General features: G+C 43.7%; 1 protein-coding gene across 1 annotated transcript in view; it reads right to left on the bottom strand.

The window, feature by feature from the left end:
- CASKIN1 (CASK interacting protein 1) overlaps nucleotides 1-22,459 on the bottom strand; it is a 171,373-nt gene that overhangs the window by 28,202 nt on the left and 120,712 nt on the right. The window contains exons 7-11 of the mRNA XM_033914977.1: nucleotides 17,182-17,290; nucleotides 14,385-14,493; nucleotides 6,716-6,810; nucleotides 4,182-4,313; nucleotides 32-122 (exon numbers count right to left, since the gene is read on the bottom strand). Coding sequence (XP_033770868.1) covers nucleotides 32-122; nucleotides 4,182-4,313; nucleotides 6,716-6,810; nucleotides 14,385-14,493; nucleotides 17,182-17,290 — 536 coding nt within the window. The remainder of the gene's footprint in view (nucleotides 1-31; nucleotides 123-4,181; nucleotides 4,314-6,715; nucleotides 6,811-14,384; nucleotides 14,494-17,181; nucleotides 17,291-22,459) is intronic.

Below are 22,459 nucleotides of genomic sequence, written 5' to 3'. Positions count from 1 at the left end.
CTTACATTGTCACCTCCACCCTCACTCCTACCTGCAAATGGCTTCCGAAGCACCCAGATCTCTTCCGCAGGAGCAATGGGGGTGGTGGACCCTTGTGATGGGGAAAGGTGAGAAGGACTTGACTCAGATCCTCGAGAACCTATAACAAAACCCAAAACAAGTTAAGCAAGTGACAGGAGTAATTAGAATCCCTTCTGCCACCCCCTATCCATAGCTCTAGAAATTGCATAAAGTCGAACATGCAGCCTCTTCACCAGCAGGAGCCGCTCAAGGACTATGTGTCTGTCAGTCCATCTTTTCACGTGGGAGTGCTAAGATGCACCCAGCACTGGACAAGAGTTTTCTCCTGTACTAGCAATTATTTTTGAGCCCAAAGTTTTTGAATCCTGAGACCCATGTCCTGACATCAGGGCACAAGAGCGTGACTTTCAAAGGCATCCTTGAAGACAATATCTTGCAGAGTTTTAAATATAAGCTTTTATCTTGAAAATTCTTGGATCATCAGCTTTTTATATTTGCTCTTTCCCCACTATGTTTTTCTAACACTTTTTGTCTTTTGTGGAAATTATATGGTTTTCTCTGTAAACTAAAAGCAGAAAAAGCTAATGATCTTGAGACGGGACCGGGCCACAGATTTACTTTGATTTGGGAGCGATTTTGGTTTGATCCTTACTCCGTATGGCCCGGAGTAGACTCTTGAATTCGTAATCTGCTTTTTCTTACTTCAATGTGCTCAGGGATCTTTGTGTGGGGGTTTTCTTTGGGGGGGATAGGAAGGAGGGTTTGTATCAGTGCACAATTGTAAGTATTCTGTTGTATTTTGTTACGGATGTTTTTCTATGCACTTTGAAAATTAATAAACATATTTCACCATAAAAGCAGAAAAAGCGATGGGGCCAGATGGTTTACATCCAGGCATAGGCATCGGAACAGGGGAGGCCACAGGAACCATGGCCTCCCCCCAAATTCTTGGTCGCTGGTTTTAGTCCTTCTACCCACCCTTCTCCTAATATTATGCTTTAAATCTCTGGGCAGCCATCGCGCAGCCCTAGAACCTCTCATTCTACTTCCGGGGACAGGCCTTCTCAAGGACGCTGCGTGGCGGATGCTGAAGATTTAAAACTAAAGCTTCAGGAAGAGGTGGGTGGGGGTCTCGGGAGCTGTTGAGAGGTCGTGTGATAGGGTGGAGCTCCTGGCCCCCCCCCCACCCAACAAAGCAGTGTTCCGCTGCCTATGCATCCAAGTATGCTGAAGGAACTTAGGAACTTTTCAATGCTTCTCTAGGGTTGGGAGAGATTCTGGAGAACTGGAGAAGAGTGGATGTAATCCCTCTCCACAAAAGCAGAAGTGAGGAGGAGGTTGAGAAGAAGAGATTGGATAGTTTGACCTCTGTGAGAAGTAAATTAACCGAATCACCACTGACAGTGCAGTTTATGAATCCAGTGGATAAAAATAGAGGATAGAAACATAGAAACATAGAAAGATGACGGCAGATAAGGGCTACAGCCCATCAAGTCTGCCCACACCATTTGCCCACCCTCTTAAGTCTACTGACCCCCTAAAGTATAATTGTAATTATACTGTCACTCTACTGACCTGCTCATTCAAGTCCATACCCTAGTGACCCTATCCCTTGGCATGACCCTTGTAGGGATCCCACATAGGTATCCCATTTGTTCTTGAAGTCTGGGATGCTGCGTGCCTCGACCACCTGCACTGGAAGCTTGTTCCAATGCTCAATCACTCTCTCCGTGAAGAAGTACTTCCTGGCGTCTCCACGAAACTTCCCTCCCCTGAGTTTGAGCGGATGTCCTCTTGTGGTCAAGGGTCCCTTGAGAAGAAAGACATCATCTTCCACCTCGACCCGTCCTGTGATGTATTTAAATGTCTCAATCATGTCTCCCCTCTCCCTACGCTCTTCAAGAGTGTAGAGCTGCAATTTGCTCAGTCTTTCTTCGTACGGGAGACCCTTTAGCCCCGAGACCATCCTGGTGGCCATCCGCTGAACTGATTCAATTCTGAGCACATTCTTACGGTAATGTGGCCTCCAGAATTGCACACAGTATTCCAGATGAGGTCTCACCATGGCTCTGTACAATGGCATCATGACTTCAGGCTTCCTGTTGACGAAGCTTCTCTTGATACAACCTATCATCTGCCGTGCTTTAGATGAAGCCTTCTCCACTTGAGTGGCTGTTTTCATGTCAGCACTGATGATTACTCCTAAGTCTCGTTCTGCCGTAGTCCTGGTTAAAGTTTCTCCATTCAGGGTGTAAGTTCTGCAAGGATTTCCGTTACCGAGAAGCATGACCTTACATTTCTTGGCATTGAAGCCCAGCTGCCAGATTGAGGACCAATTTTCTAAAGTACGCAGGTCTTGCTCCATAGCATCCTGTAGATTATAGCCGTTTACTATATTGCATAATTTGGCGTCATCAGCGAATAAGGTTACCTTGCCTTAAAGCCCTTGAGTCAGATCCCCAACGAATATGTTGAAGAGGAGTGGGCCCAGGACTGAACCCTGTGGCACTCCGCTAGTCACCCCCGACATTTTAGAGAGGGTACCGTTAACCACCACCCTCTGAAGTCTGCCACTAAGCCAATCTTTAACCCATGCAGTTAGAGTCTCTCCTAATCCCATCGATTTCATCTTGTTCAGCAGCCTGCGGTGTGGGACGCTGTCAAACGCTTTGCTGAAGTCCAGGTACATGACGTCCAAGGACTCTCCTGAGTCTAGTCTTCTTGTTACCCAGTCAAAGAAGCTGGTTAGATTGGACTGGCATGACCTACCCTTGGTGAATCCATGTTGACTGGGATCCTGGAGATTTCCCTCGTTCAGGATCGTATCTAATCAGGATCTCTAATAAGAAAAGGAAGGATGTAAAGTAAAGAACTAAGGCCGGTATTGGACAGATTTGCACGTTCTGTGTTCCATATATGGTGATTTGGTGTAGGGTTGGGCTGGGAAGGGCACCGATGGGAACTCCACTAACTTGGAACATGAGGATGTTACTGGCCAGACTTTAGGGTAGATATCCTGCAAACCACGGGATGGTTGGAGAGGCTGGAGTGAGCTTGGACAATGACAGACTTTACAATCTACGGCCCAGAAATATCAAAGAAGAGACAAGTGAATTTCATCATGTATTTTTAATGGGTATAACTTACGGGCCGACTGGATGGACCGTTCAGGTCTTTATCTGCCGTCATTTACTATGTTACTATGTTTGACTGGATGATCAGAGAGTTGAATCAAGAGAGAGCGCTACATTGTATAGATGACTAATAAATAAAGTGAGTGCCCTTGGAATGAGCCTTAAAGTGACTGATTGGGTCAGGAACTGGTTGAGGGAAAGTGGCAGAGGGTGGTGGTCACTCTGAGGAAGGGTGGTGTACCTTAGGGACCGGTCCTCGGTCCAGTTTTTTTTAACATTTTTATAAATGATCTTGCTGAAGATTTTCCATAGAGTAGACACCCCTGATGCTGTGGATAACATGAAGAAGGACCTAGTGAAGCTTGAAGAATGGTCTAGAATTTGGAAGCTGAGATTTAATGCTAAGAAATGCAGAGGGGCCACTGAAAGGTTCTCAGCCCAACCAACAAAGTTGGGGTAGTCTCTATAGACTTAGTCCAGTGATTATCCACTTCTTTCATTCCGCCAGAAAAATATGGACTGAAAAAAGTGGGACATCACTGGACTGTGTATAGCCCTCAGTCCCCAACTTTGTTTTCAGTGGCCCCTCATAGGCTGCAAAACCCATGGGAGAGGTACAGGAGAGGCTGAAGCACTTCTGAGCACAACAAGAATGGCATCAGTTTAGTTTCTTATCATTTGTAGCCCGAATTTATCCAAGGCGGGTTACAAAATGTACATACATGATAAAACAAGACAACTTGCCCATTCCATGCAGAATCCCCAGAGTAGCAACATCCCATGCTACCGATCCAGGGCAAGCAGAGGCTTCCCCTATGTCTTAATAACAGACTATGGACTTTTCCTCCAGGAATTTGTCCAAACCTTTCTTAAAACCAGTGGCTTTTTAAGGGGAACTATGAGAGCAAACGTCCATCCTGTTCCAAGCTCCCCATTCTTAAATTCCCTGTGACCCACGGAGCTGCCAGAATGACTAGTTGAGAGCAGGATTACACCAGTCTGCAAAACTGAATCTATGAAAACAACGAAGGAGCCTTTGCCTGTTCTCCTGCTTATGGCTTCCACCAAGCTGGAAGGAAAGTAGCCGACACGGTCATTGCCAGTCCTGTTGTCATGGATACAGCCTTTCCACCTGCCGTCCGGATGTTGCTCCAGCACCTGCAGAAAAAATAGCAAGAGCAAGTTTCACTGCAATGAACGATGCATATAAAGGTTATTAACGACAGGCCTGGTCCCTGCCTACTTGCTCTGGCTCTGAATGCCTGGAGCTGACTCCCTGGGGCAAATACTGGCTGAGCTGCAGCATACCCCATAGAAAATGACCATCACCTCTTCCTTCCTCTGGGCTTCTCCCATGCTTTCTTGAAGTAGGATGTAGAGAATGACATGGGGACAAATTTTTCCCATCCTCGCAGGAACTCATTTTCCCGTCCCTTCCCAGCGAGTTCTTTTCCTGTCCCTGCCCCATCCCTGCAAGCTCCGTGCTCATCTACACAAGCCTCAAACACTTGAAAATGCTAAGTGCAATTAAGGCAGAGCTTACAGGAATGGGACACGGACAGTGAGAAAACTCACGGGGACAGGACGAGGAAAAATTTGTTCCTGTGTCATTCTCTAGTAGGATGTAGTCTTGGTCTCCACCACCTCCAACACCTTGTGCCGGAGAACGGGTTAGAAAGGCAATGAAGTTGAGCCAGATGAGGTTTTGCAGGATTTAGGAAGAGGAAATGTGGAGGACATCTTGGAGGACTGTGATTACTCTGCAAAAGAGCCCAGTGGTGCATCTGGGTCTTAATGGGGCATTCATAAAACATCTTGGCCCGGATTCTATAAACGGTGTCCTACCGCTGTCTAACCAGCCAATCGGGACGCACATTTTTAGAAAAAAAGCTCCCGAGGCAGGCCGCCTACATTGGAGGTGCCTCCGGGAGCCTCTGGAGGCACGCAAGCCCTCCTAATCTAACCTAAGGCTAGGCACGGGCGTGGTTTTGGCCTGGAAGTAGCCTTAGGCAGACCTAGGCGGGTGTATGCATCTGCCTAGGCCAGCGGGAGATGCTTACAATGTAGGACAGCAAAATGCCCAGTAGACGCAGCCGCTGAGAGATCTCCCTGCTGCGATAAGTTTAGTGGCTCCCCCCCCCCACGAATGAACGCCGGCAGGAGGGATGCCCAGTTGTTCCTGCCGGAAACCCACCCCCACCTGAACCCCTCCTAACCCTTTCCCCACCTTCCCTGGACCCCCTCTAACCTGTTATGATGGCCGGCAGGCCCGCCTCTGTCGAAATGAGGTGGGCCTGTCCCTTCCCAGTGCATTGTGGGATGCACTGGGGAGGGGCCTAAGGCCTGATTGGCCTAGGCGTATAAGGCCACGCCCATGGGAGATTAAAAATCTTAAGAACCTTAAAAAGAATCCTCTGCTAAACCCAAGAGCTACCAGTAATCATTACAAGAGCTGAAACCAAGTCGATCTCTTTTCGGAAGACCTAAATATCTCTACATTGTAACAGTCCACGTTGGATACCACCAGTGGCATAGTGAGAATGCCATCCGAGACAGGCCCCTCCCCCCCTTAAGTGCACGTGTGCTCCTTCCACGTAACGTTTTAGCTTCGGCACTAGCAGCTACCAACTTACTGCCCGCGTCGGCTTCAGCGCTCTCTCTGCTGTCACTTTCTAGGTGCAGGTCCCAGCAGTGAAGGTCAGAGAGAGCGCCGAAGCCAACGCGGGCAGCCAGTTGGTGGCTGCTTACACCAAACTTAAAAAGGTACAGGGGAAGGGAAGGGGTGAGCGCACGTCAAGGGGAGGAGTGGGAAGGGAGGAGGGGTCCCGGAGCCTTGAGCAAGATGGCACCCGGGATGGACCACCCCCCTCGTCACTGGATACCACTGATACTGCTCAGTCTGTCTAAAGTTTCACTGACAGAAAGGATCACATTAGAGAACGACACGGGGACAAATTTTTCCAAATCCCCGCAGGAACTCAATTTCCCCATCCTGTCCCCTTGAGTTTTGTCACTGTCCCTGTCTCTGTCCCATGCCTGTAAGCTCTGCCTTAACTGCCCAAGTCTCGAACACTTAGCATTTTAAAGTGTTTGAGGCTTGTGCAGATGAGGATGGAGCTTGCAGGAATGGGGCAGGGACAGGAAAAGAACTCGAAAATTTGTTCCTGTGTCATTCTCTAGATCACTTCTATTTACTCAACCACAGATTACTGAGTGGTTTTCTAATCACTGCTCTGACCTGGTTTTCCAAACTCCTTATTCTGCAATGTAATGGCAATCCCCAAAATATGTGTTCCCTTTCCTGGGAGCTATTTCCACAACCTGCCTGCTCACAAGAGCGCTATTATGCCAGTATTAATCTTCAGACCATCATCTGTGACAGGATCTGATCTGAAAGAAAAAAGCTTCTAATCTCACAAAAGAATTCTGCACTTGTGTTTCAGAAAGAATATAAATGTGAACATCATTACCATAAAGATAATGTACTCCATCCAGATCTATAGAAAGAAGTAGAAGGGAAACCACCACATATTATACTAAGCCCCTCCCCCGCAGCTCACCGTGATAACATCTCCAGTCTTTATATTCAGGCTTGTCAGGTCATAATTGTTACAATAATCCTTAACAGCCCTAACCTGCAGAGCTGCTGAGGCATCTGGAGACAAAAGAAAGAAGGAACAGTCAGGAGGGTTTCAGGAAAGGAGCCCAATTTTCACAGACAGCAGAAATCGGAATCGAGACGTCCAGAAAGTGATCTGATGACACTGAGCCTTTTCTAAATACCTGCAGGGGTGGAGGGACATTTACTGGAAAAATGGGCCAGGGTGGGAGGAGAGCATCCATTTTAGAAGCCGGAAACCCTTGCCAGCAAACAATTGTCTGACTTTGTAAAACATCTTTCATGATTACACTCATCTCAACTTGGGTTTCGTCCCAAATATAGTACCGAGTTTTTGTTGGTTACCTTAACCAACAAAGTCAGACAATTATCGAGTTGGTGTCAACAGTCCATCCTACTTCAATTTGATATTTCTGCGGCCTTCAATTCTGTTGACTGTGCATTACTCCTAAATGTGTTGACTGCGTTGGGTATAGGTGATTCGGTACGCAGTTGGTTGAATTGTTCTTTAAGAAAAATGGTATATTCTCTCAGTATTGGGATTCTTTTTGTGGAGTACCTCAAGGGTCTCCTGTATTCCCTAAGCTCTTTAATAACAGTACAATTAAAGGAAAAGGAATGTCTGTTTTCTTCAGCAGATGATATTTTTATATTAACTCCTGTTGGTTCTCATATGCTTGATAACTGTAATAGAATTTGTATATGTATTAACAAAACTATTAACTGGGCCACTTCTCAAAAGCTGAAGTTAAATACTCAGAGAATAGTTAAGCTCTGGAACGCGTTGCCAGAGGTTATGGTAAGAGCAGATAGCGTAGCTGGTTTTAAGAAAGGTTTGGACAAGTTCCTGGAGGAAAAGTCCATAGTCTGTTATTGAGAAAGACAGGGGGAAGCCACTGCTTGCCCAGGTACTAGTGACCTGGATTGGCCACCATGAGGACCCTTTGGTCTGACCCAGTAAGGCTATTCTTATATTCTTAAGTACCGTAATCTGATTACTTCTGTTCCATCTAAAAAAGACCTCAAGCGCCTCCAGCAGGTACAAAATGCAGCAATCCGCCTCCTACACAGCCTCAACTACCACGATCCCATCTCCCCAGCACCCCATGCTGAGCACTGCCTTCTAATTAACCAACGCTGCACATTCAAGGCCCTGGTAATAGCACATAAAATAATTTACGCCACCACCCCTACCTACATAAAATCCAAGCTAACCCTGTACACCTCCACCCGTCCCCTCTGCTCAGAAATGGAGAAACGCTTATGCATCCCCCCAGGAAAGTCCCTATCAGAAACCGCTCCTACAGCCACTTCATCCCCCAACTCTGGAACCAACTCCCCCCACAAATCAGACTACAGAACCCATTGATGACCTTCCAGAAAGCGGTAAAGACCCTCCTCTTCAACTAAAATTCAACCACAGTCTACGCCTCACCCCCCTTAAACCCTCCTCCCCTCTAACCTCTCTTCTCCATTCGAAACTTCTACTTAAATTACTGTATAATCCTTGTATTTTAATCTTCTGTATAGTCTTTGTACTGTGCTTGTAGGCCGTTCTGAGCTACTGGGAGGACGGGATAAAAATCTAAATAAATATAACATAATCTTTGGGAATTTCTTTCAAAGCTGAGACATCAACGACGGTTTTAGGAGTTATATTGGATTCCTCCCTCACTTATGAATTTCAAGTCCCAAATTTATGGAGGAAAGCTTGGAGACAGCTGAGACTAATAAGGTCTTATTTTTATGAACATCATTTTGCACTGTCAGTTCAGATGTTTGTTTTAACACCCCTAGACACAATTGAAGACATCTTCAGACGCCTTCAAAACGAGCAAGTCGGTTCGGGGAATCGCCCGATGGAAGCGTCGGCAGAGAGGAGTGCTTCGACGACATCCCATGGGCTAGACGTGACTCTGAGCCCCGACGTTAGGACGCCTCCCCTCCAGCCGTTGTCGCTGGGAGCTAGCTCACCGCGAGAGGAGAGTACGTCAGACGAGAGTGTGTTCTCCCCTCGAGAGGCCAGCACGTCGGAGGGCTTGCAGCAGGAGACAACTCAGAGGGACTCGCTCCCTTTGGAGAAACCAGCGACTGGGACAACTCGTGCTATGGAGGAACAGGGCACTGAAGAGGTAGACCAGACATCTGAACTTTCTTTGCCTACACTAACAATCCCTTTTGTTCCAGTTAAACCCCCAGAAGTCACTTTAGACTCGCTCTGGGAGTTAGTTGTGGCTTTGGGTAATTCTCTGACTCCTCAAATTAAAAACTTAGATAAAGAACTTAAAGACCAGAAAGAAGTTATTAAGAATTTGAAAGAAGACATAGAAATATTGAAATCTGATACCCAAGAAGATAAGAAGGACATAAAAATGATAAAAAGTAATCATGACTTATTGGTAAAAGATAACTTGATAATGAGGAGAAAATTGGAAGCACTTGAAAACAATTCCCGGATTAATAATTTGCGTTTAATTAATTTTCCAAAGGTCTCTTCAATTTCCCCAAGAGACATGATAAAGCATTACTTTCTGGAAATATTAAAAATTCCTGAGAATTCATTACCTCCATTGATAAGAGTATATTATTTACCTATAAAGACTCAGGATGCTCAGAAGAAAGACGTAATTGGAAAATCCCAGGAAAGTTCTATGGATGTATCTGCTTTATTAGAGCAGTCGGACAGAGAAGTGGCTATTCCAGCCACTCTCCTACTGACTGTAGTTCTAGCTCCAGATAAAGACTGGATCCTTAAACTTTTCTTTAAAAATAGAACCACAGACTTCCTGGGTTTTCATATTCAAATTTTTCCGGATGTCTCTAAGGAGACTCAAAAGAGAGGAAGGGAATTTCTAATGTTGAAACCTGGTGTGACCCAGATTGGGGGTTTATTTTTCCTTAGATATCCTTGTAAATGTGTAGTAAGGTATCATACTTTGAAATATGTGTTCTTTGAACCAGCTCATTTGACAGCCTTCAAGTTTCAAGTTTCAAGTTTTATTTCACATTTGATGAATCGCCTATTTCGAAATTCTAGGCGATGTACATAATAGTATAATATAGAAACTATAACCTAGTTACAATAAAATCAATAAAGACTCACATGAGAGAAAGGGAAGGAGGGTAAAGTTACAATGAGGGAGAAGAAAAAAACAAAAAACCAGGAAAGAACGAAAGGTAGGGTAAAATTTTCAAAGCTTTTCTTACGTAAAAATTGATTTAGGCATCCTTTAGTTAAATTATAAATCAAAGGCGTCCTTAAATAAATAAGATTTTAAAAGCTTTTTAAATACTAGGATATCACTTTCAATTCTGATGTAATGGGGAAGGGAATTCCACCATTGTGGCCCTGCAACAGTAAACATCTCCGCTCTTCTTGTTCCAATGATTTTTAATGATGGCACAGTTAATAAATTTTGACTAGATGAGCGCAAAGATCTTTGAGGTTTGTATGGGATAAGTGATTTTAAAATGAATTGTGGTTCGCTGAATGTGAGAGACTTAAAAATTAGGAACATCAGTTTGTAGAGGATCCTATGGTTAACTGGTAACCAATGTGCATCAATTAATAATGGGGAGACGTGATCGAATTTTTTTGCATTGTAGATTAACTTTATGGCCGTGTTCTGAATGATTTGCAGTCTTCTTTTTTCCTTTTGGCTGATATTTAGAAAAAGGGAATTACAGTAATCAATTTTAGCTATGATGAATGAATGGATTAATATCTTTAAAGAGGAAGGATAGAGAAATTTGGAGATTGATCTTATCTGTCGAAGCTTGTAGAAACAGTGTTTAACAATGGAAGAAATGTGTTCATGGTAGGATAAGTTATTATCGAAAAGCACTCCAAGAATTTTAACTGTAGGTTCCGTGCTGATAGGTATATTATTAATAAGAAAAGGTTTTTTAAGTGAAATGTCTTTTTTCCATTTAAATAGAATGGATTTTGTTTTGTTAATATTCAAGGCTAGTTTATTTGTGTTCAGCCAGTTATGTATTAATTCTAATTTTTGATTGATAGAAAAGATGTCAGTGTCGCTTTCGGGATCTACAGGGTGAATCAATTGGATGTCATCCGCATATGAAAAAGGGATGAAACCTGTTGCCTGACAGATTTCTAATAGTGGTGATAAAAAAATGTTGAATAGTAGGGGAGACAGAATGGATCCTTGAGGGATTCCAAAAGTTGAGGTAAAACTAGAAGATTCTTCATTGTTAAATCTAACAGATGAAGTTCGGTTGTTAAAATATGATCTGAACCAATTTAGGACATTCCCGGTTATTCCTTTTTCTTCAAGTCGATGTAGAAGTAGTTCGTGGTCAATTGTATCAAAGGCGGCCGAGATATCTAAGGAAAATAAGATAACAGATCTGTGGTGGTCTAAATAGTATTGAATGTTGGATGTTAAACCTATCAGGGAGTATTCTGTGTTATGAAACTTTCTGAATCCGGTTTGATGTGGATGTAACGCGTTTGTTTTTTCAAAGAAGTCTGAAAGCTGGTTGAATACTATTTTTTCAGTAAGTTTGGCAAGAAATGGTATGTTAGATATCGGTCGGTAATTAGATAACTCATTGATGTTGATTTTATAATTTTTAACAATAGGAGTAATAGATGTGTACTTCCATTGAGATGGAACTGTAGATGTAATTAAACTATTTTGGATGATTGATAGTATAAAAGGACCGAAATGTGAGTAGAATTTTTTCAAAAAAAATGGTGGAATCAATTCTAACCGAGAACTTTTTAGATTCATTTGGGGGAACAGAGATTCAATCTCTTGTAATACTGGAATTTTAAAGTTTGAACATTTTGCTGTTGGAATATGGTTTGGTTGATCAGAATTAATGGTATTTGTGGACGTGTTTTGAATGAATGTATTGCATATATTGCTTATCTTATTAGTAAAAGCGTCGGCTAATTCCTGGGCTTTTAGAGAAGATTTGTGCAAAGAAGTTTTTATTTTATGTGTGGGGTCCATAGATTTTAAAATATTGTAAAGTATGGAAGAGTTTTTTGCTTTTTCTATTTGTTTAGAGAAGTAAGATTTTTTTGTTAAATTAATTTTGGTTTTATATAGGGAAACAGTTTCCCTATATTTTTGTAGGTTGTCGAGAGTTTTGTTGGATCGCCATTTTCTTTCGAGTGATCGTAGTTGTTGTTTAATCAATTGTAATTCTTTATTATACCAAGGATTAATGAACTTGCGAATAGAAATGGTTTTTGTAGTTAATGGGGCTATTATGTCTAGAAGAGAAGTCAATGATGTGTTCCAAGCTGATAATTGATTTGATATAGAATCAGAGTAGGAAGTTAAAATGTTTGAATCAAGAAAAGAGGTTAAATCTTTGTCTTCCTCTCCACGAAGCGCCTTGGGAATGAAGGAAAATCAGCGTCCAAGGAATAATTAGCTCCTTTTCAGTATCAGATAATGTGCTTTCCTTTAGTTGTTATTTTGTATCCTTAAATCACTCCGTTTCTTAAGTCTTGGATCCTAATTTTGAGGACTAGTGTGCGATTAAGTTGAGAGTTATTTCTTCTTTTTTGGATAGAAAGTATTTTTAATGTTGTGTTTAATATTATGTTTTCTTAATTGCACTTTCTGTACAAGATGATATGCTTGTTAAATAATGCAAAAATTTCTAAAATAAATAATAAAAAAAAAAAACACCCCTAGACTACTGCAATTCCTTATATGTGAGCTTGAGTGCTTGGATGTTAAATAAGCCTCAACTGATTCAAAATACAGCCATAAGATTGATTTTTATTTTAAGAAAATGTGACAATATCTCTGATGCTTTACTGGTTACCAATAAGAAAAGAAGTTGATTAGATTGAGGGGCTCTTTCTTGTTAACATATAAACGTATAATGCGTTATCTTGGTAATAAGTATGTATTCTTTGTTCCAAGTTTCTTTATTTGTGATATACCGTCTATCAAAACCAGTGTCTAAACGGTGTACAATACATTGAGATTTTTAAAAAAGGAAATAAAAAATCAATTGAGATCTTTCTTGGACTTTAAGAATCTCTCCGGTGAAATGAAAAATAGTTACATGTTTATTTGGAGCGGTTTGTCAAGCGAGTAGCTTTGCTTCTTAAGATTTTTGTCCTTTATCTTTCTCCTCTAAATTTTGTGATCTAAGGAAGATCTAATTCATCCTTGTAAACATAGTTGTTCTTTTGCTGAAGAATATTCCTGTCTGGTTTTCTGTAACAAGTGTTGTAATCAATTTGCAATAAATTAAAAAGTAAAAGGAATTGATTTAAAGTTGCCTGTATGGTCTACCAGGTACTTTAGAGAGATTGTGAACCCACTGGGACAGATAGGGGAAAATGCTGGACTACCTGATTGTAAACCGCTTAGAAAACTTTGATAGGCGCTATATAAATACCTAAATAAATACCTAAAAAAATGAATAAATAAAAATTCTTCTGAATATTTAATTCAGACGTTTTCTCAGTTATTCTTCTCCTGTTCTAGGATAAGTGGCAGGATTTTTTTTTTAATTGAGGTTTCCTGGGTTTATGGTTTAAATGTTAATTTAGGGAGCTATTTCCACCTGGAGGCCTTGGCAACTTAAAGCAGAGCTTTTGAACACTTTTTCATAAGGTAAAAATGACTATATTTCGTTATTAATTGTCATTATTGATATTACTTTTTCAAATTTCCCCTATTTGTGTAGGGTTTCTTTTTTGTAAATCACCTTGAACCATTTTCGGTATTGGTATTACATGTTGGAGAATGAAGAGCAGAGGCCCAGCGGTGGCGGCATCATGAGTAAGCGGTGAGGTGGGTCCATGACTCTTCCCCTCTGACAAGGGTCTGCCTCTCACTAGGGACACATGACATTTCCGAGTGTCCTAGGCAAACTTTCAGCCTTGCGCCCCCTTGAGTCAATCCTGAACAGTCTGGGCATATGGGCAGTTGGAAACCGCTTCCTACTGTTTTACTCTCTGATGCACCCCAAAAGCAGTTGCCCTGGAAACTCGCTAGCTCTGCCTACCAGTTGGGCTGGTCCTGATTTTCCCTCTGGTAACACCCATACCTTCCTCTAACTGGTGAAACATAACCTCACCCTACGACTGGGGACACAGGCCCCAGATTCCTAGTAGGATGTCGAAATTTCAGCATGCAGGGCAAATGTGTGTCAAGAACGGTTTTCATCAGCACTAGTTCAGACTTACATGAGGATCTGCCTACCTACACGCTATCCTATACCGCTGCGCATCCAAAGCATCACACACGCAACCCAAAAGGGAACGGAGCCATGGGAGGGGCGTAGGAGGGTCAGGGGCCTTCCAAACATTTAAGCATGGTATTCAGATTTCTCCTTTTGAGGACATGTCTGGGGGTCCGGGCACTTTGTTCGGGTTTTGAAAAGCTTGGAACAATCACGCGGAAGCGCTCCTGCCTAACGAGGGGGGACCTGCGGGTCTTGGGGTCCGGGTTTTCCAAACGGAACCCTAGGTATTCTAGATCCATGGGTCATGTGCACCAGGATTCAGCAGGCAAAAGTCCTTGCTTGCAACGTCTGGTGTTTGGCACAGAGTTTAGCATGGATCTTTCTGGCCTCTGAACAGGGGGGATGTGACGCCCCTTTCTTACCTCTCAGCATCTGCTTGATCTCTTTGCTTGCCTGGGTGCCTGTGAACTGATTCACAATGTCCAGCGCTGTCTGACTGTACGTGTTCCTGATATGCGCATTTATTCCACTCTGAAAAACACAAGGGAACACACTGATCCAGGGCTGCAGGAAGAGCAGCACCACCCACAGGCTTCAGCCTGTCTCTCATGTACTGAGGTTCAGATCTGGCTTTTAAACGTTCACGTTTTGCATTTTGGTTGCGAGGCTTAGATGGCTCCAGCCCCCCCACCCCCCCACCCCCACCCCGAGGATTTCACTGCATCTCAAAGCATGATGCTAATTGAACCTATGAATTAGCTGTTACAGAGCTGTGAGAAAATGGAGAAAGAAGTATTAAGGAAAATAAGATGAAGTCCGGCAAGACCAGCTGAAGGGTAGGAGGGTGCCACAGACTCTAGTGCTGCTTCCTGCAGGAGGAATCCCAGGATAGAAACAGCCAGAACTAGTCAGCAGTTATCACAACTTTCTTTGAGTCATTTACAATCAGTATATTCAATTCTGAATTACTCACTTTTCATTTACAACAAAACAGTCGACATATAATTCGCAAAGAACAATCCCACCCCTTCAACTTCAAACTATGGGAGCCCAAAATTTTTAATCTCATACGTTCTCCTTGCTGCATCCATGACACCCACACACACACAGAAGCAAACGCACGCTGCCATGGACAAATGAACGCACACGTGTGCACAAACACCCCCTCCCCTCATATACACTCGAGCATGCACACCCCCATCCACACACATGTCCTCTGTCCTTGGACACAGAAGCAGTTTACACACGAGTGACTTCTGTTTTCACACTATGCAGAGCGGTCAGAAGCAGGGATCACCGGCACCCACCCCACAGAGCTGACAGGAGGACCCTGACAGGTCACAACAGCCACAAGGACATAAACAGAAGCTATTAAATAGAACTCCCCGCCCCACCCCACTAGGTGACTAATTGAACTACCGAGCAGCTAAAACAAGTGGGAGGGTTATTTCTGGATATTCAGGCAAAATTAACTGGTTAGTTTTCAGGCTAAATTTGATCTCTCGAGTTTGGCTTGCCTGGCTGGGACTGAGAAGTCAAATGTAGTTAATCAATGTTCAAAATCTGCACTGACCCACCACAGGAAGGGCCTCCGCCCCATCCCTCATTTGTGGGCTTTATCCATACAAATTCAGCCGGTTAGAGGGGGCACATTTTTAAAGGGTTAACTCTTGAAGTCGGCTGGACAAGTCTTTTGAAACCTAGCCCCCTTTTTCAAGATCTGCCAGCAGCAATGAGTAGGGATCCCATCTGGCTCCAGACAAAAAGAGGACGGATTGAGACACTGCTTTCCATGGAAGTAAAACCCGGATGTCTCAATCCATCCTCCCTTTTGGGAACTCTTCCTGTACCGGGAGCGATATTATGAGGATGGTCGGCTGCTCAGTTCCACTCTACAGAATTCAGCCCTCAACTAATTAAGCCAACAGGTAGGCAGGAAGTCCTTCTTAACACTCTGTTCCTCCATGTTTTTCCAACATGACAATCTACAAGGCCGGCTGGGTAGCAGGAGATGGGAGAGACTCCATTCGAGATGGATTAAGACTGCTTTGGCTCTTAGCAGGATCCTAGTTGTAGACCCCCCCATACCCTTCCTCAATCTAATCCCATATGAGCTCTCTCAACTTGAGTTCTAGGCAACTGCTCCCCCCCCTCCCCCCCGCCAACACCTTTCATCAGTCATCCCTTATAATTCAGTGAGGGCAGAAGCTATTACAGGCTCGTCTCTGCTAAGACCACCTGAGAGCCTTCTGTGCATATGGCCTAATGTTTCAAATATTGCAGAAATCAGCCACATCATTTCTGGAAAAAATTGGAAAATTAAGGCACTAACTTTTCTGAAATTTAATGCTCTACCACAAGTGGTTCTCAAACCTGTCCTGGGGGACTACCAGACTGGGTTTTGAGGAGATCCCTAGTGAATATTCCTGACATAGATTTCCATACCTGTCACTTCCACTATATGCAAATCTCTCTCATGCATATTTATTAGGGATATCCTGAAACCTGACTGGTTGGTGGTCCTCCAGGACAGGGTTGGGAACCACCACTCTACCATAATGGTAAAACACTGAGCACACTTTTCGAAGCAGTTTACGGGGGTAGAGAGTGTTTCACCTATGTCTGGGACCATCTTAAAAGTCCTGTCTCACTGTGGCTAAAAGTTTGCCACCTTGGAATACCACCCATATTTTTAGCCACATTGAGAGGCATCACAGGGCCTATGGAAGGAAATAACACGTGTCCTGCATGTTCAGATCCACATATGTTATTTTCCACAAAGAACATCGGTCCTCTGGTGCTTGATACCGTAGTGAGAGTCACAGCAAATATAAGCAGCCGGATTCCTCTGATTAAAAGTACCTGCAGAGTGCGTTCCAGTCTTTTCCCAGTCCCTGGCCCCTTGAAGCATCCTAAAGCAAAAAATTGGCTGTGAAGTAAAGGACTGAACCCTCCCAGACAAGGTGGTGTTAGGTGGGAAAACCAGAGACAGTGTCATTCAGTTTCATGGCAATACATAAGGAGAGGAAGCAGACTACGAACATAGGTCCCGGGGAAACACCCCTTTCCACGTTTACAGTTAACTAATTTGATTGCTCACATTTTCAAGAGCTTTGTGATTAGAGTTATAAGCACTAGGGGAAATGTATAGCAGAAATATGGAAAGCGAGACGGGAAGGCAGGAAGGAGGGATGAAGTGAAGGCAGGAAAGATCCTTACGTCTAAGAGAAGCCGCACGACATCGGTCTTGCCACACAGAGCCGCCTCGTGCAGGGCAGTGCCCGACTTGGTTTGCCGGTTGATGTCTATACCAGCCTGAAGCAGGAGCCTGCAAAGGGGTTTAAAAAGGACAGCGGGGAAGAAAGAAAAGGGAAGAAGAAGAAGAAGAGGTTTGTGAGATGAAACTCTGAGGACTGCTGGACCCTGCTGGCCTCAGGTTCACAGGTTTGGATGTCCTGCAGAGACTTTGCAAGCCACCCAGTCTGCCCCCATTAAACCAGTGCCCCATGCTGCCATCGATCCTGCTCAGCCTCCCACGTCCTGCCAATAAAGGTGACTTTGCATCTTTTCTAAGCACGCTCGGAGTCCGTTCCCGATTTTCTAATTCCCACCTGAGCAACATCTCTGTTCAGTCAGAGCAGACTCAAGTTTTGACAGTTAAAATGGAAAAACCAGCCTTTCACACACGTCTCTTGCAGTGAAGCTACAGAGAGGCTTCCCAGGCTTGGTTCTGTGTGACACTGATTTATATCCCTGAAGTTCTCATGGCGGAGCTTCAAGCAGTGAAAGGTGTTTCCTAAGGTACTGATTTATGCTGTAGTGGGATTTTAAGACATATGTACTGGTTTATGCCAAAATGGGGTTCCATAAGTGTCATAGAGGAGAAATGAGTCCCGTAGCACCCCTAACACCCTGTGGACCCCCTACACTGACATGACAACCCCCAACAACCAACTGACTTGCAAGCTTTTTCCCTTGGCTGGTTTCTAAGGACACTGAGACCCCCACCCGGAGGGGCTGGGAGTCACATAATCCTGGAGATTCACCAACAGATCAAATGCTGGGATCACTGAGCAGGCACAGACACAGAGATGAAAAATATATTCTTAAACATCTGGAAACTGAACATGAAAAATAGGATTTACTTCTGCAGACCAGCAACAGGCAAAATGAGAGCGATTCACTCTAATGTCTCTGCCTAGAGAAGTTCCACTGTCTGGGGAAGATCAGGATAGATTGTCAGGTCACGGGCATGGTGCCAATCTGCTCCCTGGGTATTCCCAAGCCAAGCCTGGAAGGCTCCAGCAAATTTGGAGCTAGTCCTCTAAGGGCTAAGCATGAATGACCAATCAGAGCACATGCACGGGCCCTTCTGGCCAATTACACTACAACACGCTAAAACCTCACAACTCCTAGAGGATACTGGGAAACCTGCTGTCCAAGCGTCACCCTAGGCTAGGGTTAGAAGAGTCAGGATCACATCTACAAGCTAGATTTAGGTAAAGGAGTTAAACTGCCCTCTGCCTGTCAGTGTAGGAACTGCAAGAAAATTGTCTCCAGGGAAGATTCTCAAATGTTCGTGGCAAAATCTGATGGGCAGCTGTTGCGGACGCTACTGTAACGATTTCAAAAAGGCAAGTCATTCTTTATAAAGCCATGCATGCAGGTGACCTTGTGGAGAGTTGCTAAATTTGCCAATCGCTGGTGATAGCAATGATAGCAGAATAAATGCAAAAACAGACCCCCAAATCAAAGATAGGCAGGAGGGATGCATGCCCACTCCCTCCCGCTGCCACCATCAAGCAACCCCCCTCCCCCTGGCAGCGGGAGTGATGCCCACTCCCTCCCACTGCTGCCATCGTGCCACTGACGACTCCCCCATGCCTCCGATCCTCCCCCCACTTACCTTGTTTACGAAGGATGGTTGGAGGGAAGCCTACCCCCTCTTCAAAATGGTGGGCCTTCCCCTCCCTGGTGCATCCTGGGGGAAGGGGCTTAGGGCTTTGATTGGCCCAGGTTGCTTAAAGCTCCACCTATGGGCCAATCAGACCTGCTGGAAAATTATGCTCGCAAATGTAAGACAGCGAGGTTAGGGAATCGCCCAGAGTGCTCCTTTGAATGTCAATGACCTCATTGTAATACATTTGCATGGCAGAGTCGGAGACTACTAGGAAGCTCGGAAAAGACCACAATAAGCCGTTTTGATAATCTGCCACAAAAATATATGAATGCTAAACCGGTTGGAACCAGTTTAGCGACCACGTTGAAGTTTTGAGAATCTTCCCCTCAGTGTTTTGCCGGTGCCATAGTGACAGGACTTCATGCATTATTAACACCCTGATGGGTCTTCATGAGTTTGTGATTTATGCCAGTACCATTGTCCTCATTCCACCAGAACAAGTGTTCACTGGTTGAGGAGCTCCTGTATTCAGAAAGCCATATTGGAAGCTGTGGAGCTGTGTTTCTGACTTTGCACAAGCAGAACATTGCAAGAAATGGGACAGAACTACTGTGGCTTCAAAGAACCACTCATGGACCACCCGGTTGAGCATCACTAACCCAGAGAACTCTTGACACGTCCTCTGTCCTGATCTTCTCCAGAAACCTTCAATAGTGGAGTGACTGTAGGCAGGACGCAGACTAAGCGTTGAAGCTGATTGGGTGGGAGGTGGGTTCTTCCGTAACCAGGACTCTTAAAGGGGCAGGGGAATCACACTCTGATAGGACACTGAACAGTGAGAGGTGGAGCTACGGAAGCTTAATGTGCAAAGGGCAGGGGTGGCCTGCAGGGGTGAACGGAGGATCAAGTTTAGACAAGCACATTTTGAACAGTTCCTTTGTATTTATTCAAAGTTACAAGACATTTTTCATATACATGTCCAGTATTAACATAAAAACAAAGAATCACCCTCTTTATGACATGTTCTGAAAAATCTGTCACTACAACTTAAGGGACCATGTTCCTGAAATACCTAAACAACTGACCTGCTCTTCCCTCTCTCCTTCCCTTCCATCCCTTTTCCTCTCTCCCCTCTTAAGTCCACAAAGAACTCTTGGTTCTGTGATATATGTAAATTGTTATTATTATCATATTGTAATTTTCGCTGTACTTTTTGAATTGTACGGCCTTCTCCTAACAGGCCCACTTGGAAATTTCTTCCAATCTGTATATCTTATACTCCCGCTCAGCAAATTGTATATCTATAATTTTGCTTCCTTAAAGTTTCTGCACTCTGTATTTCCTCTGAGTATCTGGACATTGTAACTCGCTGAATGTCCAGCTCTCTTGATTGTAAACCGCCTAGAAGTCGCAAGATTGTGGCGGTATAGAAGAATAAAGTTTTTATTATTATTAGGCTCTCACTTTTGGAATAATCTACCTTCTCATCTCAGGCTTGAACCCTCCGTAAATAAATTTAAAGCCCAACTAAAAACATATCTATTTAATGATGATTTTAGTCAAAGCCCATCCACCGCCATTTTTCCCTTCTAGCGCTTTCTTTTTCTCCTTTAAAATGGCCAGCGCAGGGCCTGCCATGATGATCTGACATCCCTAACCCTAACCCCCATCCCACTATATTGTACTTCCCTCTCTTATCGAATTTTATAGTCCTTTTGTCCTTCCCATTAAATCTATTACTATTATAGACATTGTAAACATCTCATAATTCTGGAATAAAACAGATGCTACAATCCAAGAATGTGACCTCAAAGACTTCATCTCACAATGGTGCAATATAATAATAATAATAATAATTTTATTTCTTATATACCGCTGTACCGTGAGGTTCTAAGCGGTTTACAGTAGAAACAGAAGAAATGCAATAAGTAAGATTAATTAAGATGAAGAGAAAGTACTTAGAGTTCCCTGACTGTACAACTACCCTAGATGAGCTAGCCCCAATACAAACTAAAACCAGAATCAGCAGACGATCAGACAAACGGTTCGACAACGAACTATTCCTACTCAAAAGACAATGCAGACGACTAGAAAGAAAATGGAGAAAAAGTAACCAAGAACACACATGAGCAGCATGGAAAAAACTAAACCAACAATACAAATTAAAACTAAAAGAAAACAGAAAGACATACTACACAATCCAAATAGAGGCCCAAGACACAAAAAAACTATTCCAATTACTATAAGAACTCACAGACACCAAACCCTACCTAGCCAAAAACGACAACCCTCCCCCTTCAGCCACCCTTTTAGCTGAATACTTGACAAAATTACAACTGCCAGGTCAAACTTTGCAGGAACCCCAACCCACCTAGAAGAGATCACAATGCCCCCCACAGAAAAAGAATCAGCTGCAGCAGATAGAACCTGGTCCCACTTCTCCACAATACAATGGTCCGACCTTAACAAACTCTATAAAAAATACAGCCACCCAGCTTGCGACCTCAATCACTGCCCTCCATACCTATTAAAAACCTCCAACCTAAAATTCCGCACTCTCCTCATGCAATGGATACATACCTTGCTCACAGATGGCCTTTTCTCACAAGACCTCTCCGAAATCATCGTCACCCCGATCTTAAAAAACCCAAAAGGAGCAACAGATCAACCATCCAACTACAGACCCATAGCCTCAATTCCACTATATGGCAAGCTAATGGAAGGCCTCGTAGCTAAACTCCTCACCAACTACCTAGAAAACCACAACTTACTCCACACTACCCAGTCTGGATTCAAACCAATTACAGCACAGAGACACTACTGGGATCCCTCCTGGACACAGCTAGACAACACCTCAGCACAGGCAGAAAAATGCTGATTATACAACTAGATCTCACCATAGCTTTTGACCTGGTAGACCACGACATCCTACTACAAATACTAGATTCAATGGAATCACAGGTAAAGTACACACACGGTTTCAAGGATTCCTACAATCCAGGACTTACAGAGTAAAGTCAAACAAAGAAAAATCAGAACCATGGTCCAATCCTTGCATCGTACCCCAAGGATCACCTTTATCTCCCACACTCTTTAACCTCTACATTGCATCCCTTGGCACCTGCCTAGACAAATTAGGCCTAACTTCCTATAGCTATGCAGACGACATCACCATTCTCCTTCCTTTTGATCAACCAGCGCCCTCCATGACAGACACACTACACAGAACACTAGAAACCGTAGCAACATGGATGAAAGAACACAAACTGAAACTGAATCCTGACAAAACAAAATTCATCCTCCTCGAAAATAACAAAACCCCAACCATAACAAACCTAGTAATAAACTCAATCATATACCTCATTCAACCCACTCTAAAACTTCTGGGAATGCTGATAGGCAGCCACAAATCAACAAAATAATACAGAAATCATTCGCAGTCATGAGAAACCTAAGGCAAGTTCGAAAATTCTTCGACAGAAAACAATTCCAGCTCTTGGTCCAGTCCCTAGTCCTGGGTCTTCTAGACTACTACAACATCCTCTATCTCTCCTGCCCCGCAACCATGATAAAACAACTACAAACAGTACAAAACAC

Source organism: Geotrypetes seraphini, chromosome 11 (genome assembly GCF_902459505.1).
Source record: "Geotrypetes seraphini chromosome 11, aGeoSer1.1, whole genome shotgun sequence".
Taxonomy (NCBI): Eukaryota; Metazoa; Chordata; class Amphibia; order Gymnophiona; family Dermophiidae; genus Geotrypetes; species Geotrypetes seraphini.
The sequence above is the reverse complement of the archived record's forward strand: the minus strand, read 5'-3'. Positions and strand labels throughout refer to the sequence as shown.